Here is an 8,461-nt window from a genome sequence, read left to right on the forward strand (position 1 = left end):
TTTTTTTCGATTCCGTATATATGTGTTAGCATACGGTATTTGTTTTTCTCTTTCTGACTTACTTCACTCTGTATGACAGCCTCTAGGTCCATCCACCTCACTACAGATAACTCAGTTTCATTCCTTTTTATGGCTGAGTAATATTCCATTGTATATCTGTGCCACATCTTCTTTATCCATTCATCTGTTGATGGACACTTAGGTTGCTTCCATGTCCTGGCCATTGTAAATAGAGCTGCAGTGAACATTTTGGTACATGACTCTTTTCGAATTATGGTTCTCTCAGGGTATATGCCCAGTAGTGGGATTGCTGGGTCGTATGGTAGTTCTATTTTTAGTTTTTTAAGGAACCTCCATACTGTTCTCCATAGTGGCTGTATCAATTTACATTCCCACCAACAGTGCAAGAGAGTTCCCTTTTCTCCACACCCTCTCCAGCATTTATTGTTTGTAGATTTTTTGATGATGGCCATTCTGACCGGTTTGAGATGATATCTCATTGTAGTTTTGATTTGCATTTCTCTAATGATTAATGATGTTGGGCATTCTTTCATGTGTTTGTTGGCAATCTGTATATCTTCTTTGGAGAAATGTCTATTTAGGTCTTCTGCCCATTTTTGGATTGGGTTGTTTGTTTTTTTGATATTGAGCTGCATGAGTTGCTTGTATGTTTTGGAGATTAATCCTTTGTCAGTTGCTTCATTTACAAATATTTTCCCCCATTCTGAGGGTTGTCTTTTCGTCTTGTTTATGGTTTCCTTTGCTGTGCAAAAGCTTTTAAGTTTCATTAGGTCCCATTTGTTTATTTTTTTTTTTTACTTGTTTTTATTTCCATTTCTCTAGGAGGTGGGTCAAAAAGGATCTTGCTGTGATTTATGTCATAGAGTGTTCTGCCTATGTTTTCCTCTAAGAGTTTGATGGTGTCTGGCCTTACATTTAGGTCTTTAATCCATTTTGAGTTTATTTTTGTGTATGGTGTTAGGGAGTATTCTAATTTCGTTCTTTTACATGTAGCTGTCCAGTTTTCCCATCACCACTTATTGAAGAGGCTGTCTTTTCTCCACTGTCTATTCTTGCCTCCTTTATCAAAGATAAGGTGCCCATATGTGCGTGGGTTTATCTCTGGGCTTTCTATCCTGTTCCACTGATCTATATTTCTGTTTTTGTGCCAGTAGCGTACTGTCTTGATTACTGTAGCTTTGTAGTATAGTCTGAAGTCAGGGAGCCTGATTCCTCCAGCTCCATTTTTCTTTCTCAAGATTGCTTTGGCTATTCGGGGTCTTTTGTGTTTCCACACAAATTGTGAAATTTTTTGTTCTAGTTCTGTGAAACATGCCAGTGGTAGTTTGATAGGGATTGCCTTGAATCTGTAGATTGCTTTGGGTAGTAGAGTCATTTTCACAATGTTGATTCTTCCAATGCAAGAACATGGTATATCTCTCCATCTATTTGTATCATCTTTAATTTCTAACATTGATTTTTTAAAATTTATTTTGAATCTATATACAGCTTTAAGAATTTTGTCTGAATATAAGCCTTAGTATTTTTTTTCCTTTGGACCTCAGCTGCACAGAATTAATATTTGGTTCACAATATACTGTCCTTGATGGTCCTTGGATGGCCTACTTTTGTTTAGTTAGTTAGTTATTTTGTAGTGAACTTGTCACCCAAAACAAAAGCTAGGACCATGGTAGTGACCTGTTTCTAACCAAATGGTTTCCCTCTCACCTCTTTTATCCCTTTACCTCTTCAAACTCAAGGTAACCACCATCCTGAATGCCATGTTCTTTATTTCTTTGCTTTTTATTTTTATATAGTTTAATTGTATCTACATGTATTCCTTGAAAGTATATATTTTAAAATATGTAAAAGGGGCATCATGCAGTATATAATGTTTTGAGACTTAAATTTTTTCACTTACTATATTAAGATTTTAGTTCCATGAATATTTTTCAGTATTTTAAATGTTATTAAATATTAAAAGTAGATCATCTCTGACTCTTTTAAAAGGAAATGATTGAAAACTATGTCCATTGGAATGAAGACATAGGGGAATGGCAACTAGTGAGTATTAACCTTCATCCTTTCATGAAATACTTATGGAATACTTCCTGTAGACTGGAGTTTTACTGGCTACAATGTGGAGAAAGGTGGTCCAGAGGATGAATCAAATGAGAAGCCACTGGGGTGGATAAGATGTTTTAATAATTATGTTATAACACACAGAATATTCTGTGTGTTATACATAGTAGAGATGGTGTAGTTTGGTGTATAGGACTGAATGACCTCTGGGGTCCCTTTCTATTCCAGCATTCAAATCATGTTTTATGAGTGTACCATCAGTATATCTCATAGTAATTTGCCTCATTCATAGTATTAATTGCTAATTAAGATAATTCTCCTCCCCTTCTTTTTTCCTTTTTTGAGAAATGTGTTGCCTACACAGGAAATAACATGAGAAAGCAGACTCCAGTTCCTGATAAAAAGGAGAAAGACGTAAGAGTGCTTTTTTTAAAAAAAAACAAAAAAAACTACAGTTGGTTCTTTATAGGAATATGGGTCACTAAATTGTGTTATCATGATATCTATTAATCAGCTCAGCTGAAAAATAGGCTACTATTTTGAGAATAGAGGCTCTAGGATGGGGTGATTATTAGGACAGTTCTGTTCACCTTCAGTCGTGATGGCAGGCTTATTTCTACGACAGGAGTGGAATGTAGTTCTCTTTGGAGACTTTCACCATCTCTCTGGGCCTTGGGGATTTGGTTAGAGACTAGAATAAGTCTGTCCTTTTCAAAGCTGGTCCTAGTCGTAGGTCAGTAAGAGGAAGTAGCAGCTTTAGGGAAAACAGCAACAGTTTTTCTTTACTACTAAGGAATTTATAGTGTGTCAGGGCTTCTTCACCAACACTTGGTGAATACATTTGAGATAAATGGCATTAGAAAAAGATATCTTTAGATATTTATTTGGTTTTGTCTTTGGCTTTTTTTCCTAAGAGTTTATTTAGTATTTTAAATCTTCCTCCAAATCTGGTTTGAATTCTTCTGTAAGAATGTCTTGTGTTTATTTCCTTTACATATAGCCCTTTGAAGTGGACCTTTCCCATGTATATCTTGCCTATACCGAGGAGAGCCTACGGCAGTCCTTGATGAAATTAGAGAGGCCACGTACTTCAAAGGGGAAAGCAAGGCCAAAGACAGGGAGAAGGTAAGAACTGTCTTTGAGTCCCGTGAGCCAAAGGCAATGAGATTTTCAAATTTACATTTAAAGGAAATTTAGTTAACATGATAAGTATTTTGTCTGATATATTTAACTAAATATTGAAGTCCTATGTAGTTACGATTTGAGTAAATAAAATCTGGCTAAAGAATTAAGGTCTTCCAACTCTTTAGCCCTCCTGAGTAGTAGAATTTATTGTTAATTTACTTTGTTCTTTCCAAATGTATAATAAGTCATTACTATTTTAATTCCTTAATCCTTACACTAATTATTCTAGTGAGATGCTAATTAATTTGCCTCATTAGACTCCCAAGGTATTGTATTCAGCTGATTCATTTTTCTGTCATGAATACTGCCCCAAGAACCTTGATTTCCTCAGTCACCAGTTAAATAAAACTTCTCTGTCTTTCCCTCTCCTTTGACTATTGAGTAGTCTATATGTATTGTAACATAGCCCAGAGAAATGAGGATGTGAAAGCCCTGGGCTGGAGCTTATTTCTTCTCTCCCTTCCCTACATTAAGTACTGTTCAGCTTATTTAAACTGACTAACAGACTTTGGGGCTCCTGAAATGATAGGAAATAATAAGCTTATATTTTTCCCTACTTTGAGTACCTAGACTTTTGAGTTACATGTAGGGTGAAGTCTAAGTTTTAATATTTTTGTGTTACATAATCTCATAGACATAACCTAAGTTTTATAAATTTGGGGAGGAGGAATCAGTAGCATATTAAAAGTGTACACATTTTTACATTCTTCAGCATTTAGATGTCAGACATTAAAAGCATTTCATATGCCCGCAGAAGCCATGCATGTAATATTAATGAATGAAGCAAATCAATTCAAAGAAACACCAATTCCTCTCTGTCTTTGACTTTTCCACTTTTAATGGAGGTATTTTCCTTTTAACTCTGCAGTTAGTAAGAAAAGTAACAGTGCAAGTATGATGATAAATGGTAAGACAGTTGCCCTCAGTGTGGGAGAAAAATAGGCTGTGGTGTGAGCTGGGGCAAAACGGAGCGTGTTTTGTCTGGAGTGAGTGGCCTCTTACCCTGCTTCTAGTTAGTTTGGGGAAAGAGGGCCCATGGTTTCTGGATCTTCTTGTTTCAAAGGAGAAGCCAGCAATCAGGATTATTTACATGAGATCTCTGTCTTTAGTCACTTTTTAAAAGCTATGTGGACCTAAAACAAACAAGCAAATAATTTGATAAGGTATTTGGATACAGTTTTCAGAATGCTTATTTTAAAATATATACTTTTTCGGTTTAATCTAAAAAAAAAAAAAAAAAAAGAAAATGTGAGCTAACATTCGACGAGCCAAACCCAGCATCTCTGTGTACCAGAATTAGCCTGCTGTATTATGAAAACAGTAAATGGCCATAATTATAGACAAATATACCCGATAAATGGTTTATTGATACTACATTACATTGCTTGACAATGTTCAATGTGATATTCCTCATTAGAAGCACATATTTCAGTGTGCTAATAAGTAAAACTGCAATAAACATGATGGATTAATGGAACATTTCCATCATTTCCTACACAGTCATCTGTGAGTTGTTGCTTCAGATGATTTGTGACTCTGATTTTCACTGAATAAGCCGGCATCTTTAGCATACCCCAGAAGAGATAATCAGGGGGTTCAAATCTGGCAAGCATGCAGACCGCTTGGCCTGTCCACATTGTCTAGTCCAGTTTATCATTCACTCACTCCTTCATCACTGTGGGCGGTGGAGTGGAGGGCCATGCTCTTGTGCTCACTCTAGGTGACCTTTCCCTAGCCTGAAAAGGCAGACATTAATTGATCTCATGGTCAAGCATGTCAAACCTTGGCCTGTTTCTAGACTCTATGGCTGCCTGGTATTGTCTACTACATTATGTAAAGTGTTTGCATTTCAGTCTTTTAGGAAAGCATTCATGTTTTCTTTTTCTCTTCTCCAAACAGAAAGCGTTCTGCAAAGCCTGAAACTGTAATTGACTCTTTACTTCAGTAAATGTTACAGACTTAAAGTCAAAATAAAAATTAGTGATATCCTCATGCCTGGACAAAACCTTTAATTAAAACACTGAAGACTTTTGTGTTATTTCAAATAATGGAAGCTGTAGATCATGCATTAAGACTGGAACTAATAATTTGCCTAATAACTTTTAGTCTATATATATTAAGTTAATATAACATTAAAATTGTACAACTGGTAATTGTTCAAATTGTCATATTAGTTTTCAACTTATACTGTGCAGGGAAGTTGAGAGAGCAGCTTATACTATAGAGAGTTGCAGTTTAAATGTATACATAAATCTGCTAGTGATTTACTCAACTACTGTATATTTAGATAACCGGATATTCAAAATAGAAAAAAAAATGTAAGTCCTGTTTTGCACATAGAAAGTTGCAGGTCTGATTGTCCTATGTTTTCCTGTTATATATGAATGTATGGGCTGCAAATCTAAGAAATGATTCTATCCTAACACCCACCTGGCCTTTTAAATTATGTTCTAATTTTTATACTAACATTCATTGCATTTAAAATATGAGATGGGTGATCTTATTGATCTATAGAAAATTTTATAATTCGATAGTCAATCTTTAGAAGTATACATGTTTAAAAAACAAAAGTTGAAGATATGTTTCATCTGGACCTCTCCTGATTTTTTTTTGCCACTTTGACTTCAAGTCAAATTTTTTGTTTGTTTTGGTTTCATGTTTCTTGAAACATTGAATCTGTACCTACATATAAAGGAGTCACAGCTGCAGAAAATTAAGAAGCTAAATACTGGTCACTAATATTTGCCTCTATGGGTATTATTTTTTTAAATTCACTTTGAAACATGATTAACTGATGCTTTCCTGTGTCTGAGTTCTAAATTTTGATGAAAATTGCTCTATTTCTCCCAACTGAGAAAGGTCTCCGTTTTCTAGAAAATACAGACAAAGCAAGAAAAATATCTTTTAATTCTTTGCCTTTAAAACACTTTGTTTTGTCTTTCTTCTTACTTTATAAAGAAAATATTCTTCCCTGAATTTCTTCCATTGACAAATCCAGTTAGACCGTACCTCTAAAATAAAAATTATTTTTATTTAATAGTAAAAAAAAAAAAAGTCATAGAATTGTTTGTTCTTTTGTTGACTGCTTACAAAATTTTTATTTTTTTAAAGTTATGCTACTACAAAACCACTATATATATATATATATATATATATATATCTTTTATGAGTTTTAAAATTATGTAATCAGCCCTGAAACACATTGGCTACAAGTTTTAAGACTTCATAAATGAGTATTTATTAAGTTAACATTATTTTAGTAAGTTTGGTTAAATTTTGGTTTATAATTACAAAGATGTATATAGAATGGGAGTGAGTGAATGTAGCGTTATTTGTGAGGTGGTGGTAAAAATGTGTCCATAAATTTAAAGTACATTCCAAAGGTGATGTACTAAATATCCTGTGTATGGTGAATATTTTCTAGGTAATAAGAATTGCAGTTAACTGGCAGCATTTTCTTTGTAACGTGTAAGATAGTTAGACATTTATAACTTTGTGGGGCATTGTTTAGGTACCATGAAGACTTGAGGTGAATTTATGTCTTGTAAAAGCTTTGTGTAAGCAGAATATCTTGGCAATTGTAGATGCATATTTAACTCTGTTAATAATAACTCTAGAGAAATCTTAATTTTACCCGTAGGAAAAAAATATGACTACTTCTTCTTTTTAAAAATGCACGTGTCTACCCTTTAACCATCCAGTCAATAGAAAAGGAATAACTTTAGAATTAAGCTTTAAAACATTATAGAAAATTTAAGCTAGTATGTTATGGTTTTTTTCTTTTCCACACCACAGCAGTAACAAAACGAAATCTATAAAAAGTCAAAACATTGAGGGATTTTAAAAACAGGCTACTTTAGCAGTTTTTTTTTTTTAAAGCATTTACATTAGAACTGATTATACCAGATGGGCATTAAATATTCATCTTATTTAATACCAAGATTAGATATTGGAGCCAGGCCTGAGTATCCATGTGAAAACATGGGAACCTGACTTTAGAGCTCTTCACTTAGCTCTAATCATAGTATTTCTATGGTTTCTTCACAGTTACTTTGTGTCGTTGTCCACAAATGAAATATTTTGTAACTTCGGTGTTAATTTCATGAAAGTCTATAGATGAACAAACTTGCTCATTATTTGATATAAGAAGCAGATTTAAAATGAGTGTCACATATAAGTAGGTTATTGAATGGCTATTTTTCTCTTTAATTTAAAAAAGTAATATTTATTAAAAGGAGCCTTGGTAGAATGTTGTTTGTGGTATGTTCTTTAGTAAACCTTGCAATTACATGTAGTAATAAGGATATTAAAATATAATAGTATTCCCCATTTTTGTCTAGATTCTTGTGAAGTATAAGAATAATCAAGGTGGGAGTTCTACATCTATGTGTTCGTCCCACAAGTAGAATCCATTTGACATGGTGTGGCATCTACTTTCTGGGAAAAGGGGACTTTTTTTTGCTGCAAGAAATTTAAGGTTACTTTGGGGGAGAGGGTGGTGCTACTTCAACTGTAACATGTTTTTAAAATTATGATTATAGGTTTAGGTTGTTTTGTTTTGTTTCTTGCTAGTCTTTTAAAAATATTTTTTTCCCTTAACTCTTATCTTAAGGAAAGTCCCTCCCTTTCCTACAGGGCTGTGAATTAAAGAACGGGTAGAGTTTACATTTAAGTATGCCAGTGTCTGCCCAGTTTCTTAATGTATGCATTTGTTTTCCTTTTTAGTTATTCTTTGATCTAAAATGCTAGAAGAAAACATAGATCTTCCTAGTGCCTTTGAACTTATACTGTAGTCTAATTTAAATCATTAATAACTTCAATAACATTACTACAATACTGTATACTGGCCAAAATTACAAATCATATGATGAGTTTGTCGTATTAATTTCAAAAGCCAACTTTCATTGTATTTTATGTATATATTGTATTTGTTCAAGTTGTATATATTGATATTGTATGTATACATACAGCATGGTTAAATAAGAAATAAAAATCTTTACCTAGTGCCTGTAATAGTGGTCTGCTTCTTTACTGAGCTATTTTTGTGTTTATGTCCATCCTGATCTTAATAGGCAGGTTCTTTGTGCTTGGCTCTCAGTTTCATGAGGTTAAGAGAGACCTGTGTAATTTCACACCAGAAACTCTTAATGTTGCGGATCTTTAAACAGAAATCATCATGATACAGAAACCTGGG

The 8,461-nt window shown here is 33.7% G+C and overlaps 1 protein-coding gene across 4 annotated transcripts in view; it reads left to right on the plus strand.

Moving 5' to 3' along the window:
• KIF3A (kinesin family member 3A) overlaps nucleotides 1–8,461 on the plus strand; it is an 88,715-nt gene that overhangs the window by 64,778 nt on the left and 15,476 nt on the right. For 2 of the 4 annotated variants that reach the window (XM_082455332.1, XM_082455334.1), the window contains exons 14-17: nucleotides 2,011–2,064; nucleotides 2,428–2,496; nucleotides 3,083–3,207; nucleotides 5,167–8,271. In XM_082455332.1, the coding sequence (XP_082311458.1) occupies nucleotides 2,011–2,064; nucleotides 2,428–2,496; nucleotides 3,083–3,207; nucleotides 5,167–5,215 (297 nt within the window). In that variant the 3' untranslated portion in view covers nucleotides 5,216–8,271. Of the gene's footprint in view, nucleotides 1–2,010; nucleotides 2,065–2,427; nucleotides 2,497–3,082; nucleotides 3,208–5,166; nucleotides 8,272–8,461 lie in introns of those variants that run through there. The other 2 variants (XR_014261865.1, XM_082455333.1) reach the window with 1 other exon arrangement.

This window comes from Balaenoptera physalus, assembly GCF_965194825.1.
Source record: "Balaenoptera physalus genome assembly, chromosome: 3".
NCBI classification, from domain to species: domain Eukaryota; kingdom Metazoa; phylum Chordata; class Mammalia; order Artiodactyla; family Balaenopteridae; genus Balaenoptera; species Balaenoptera physalus.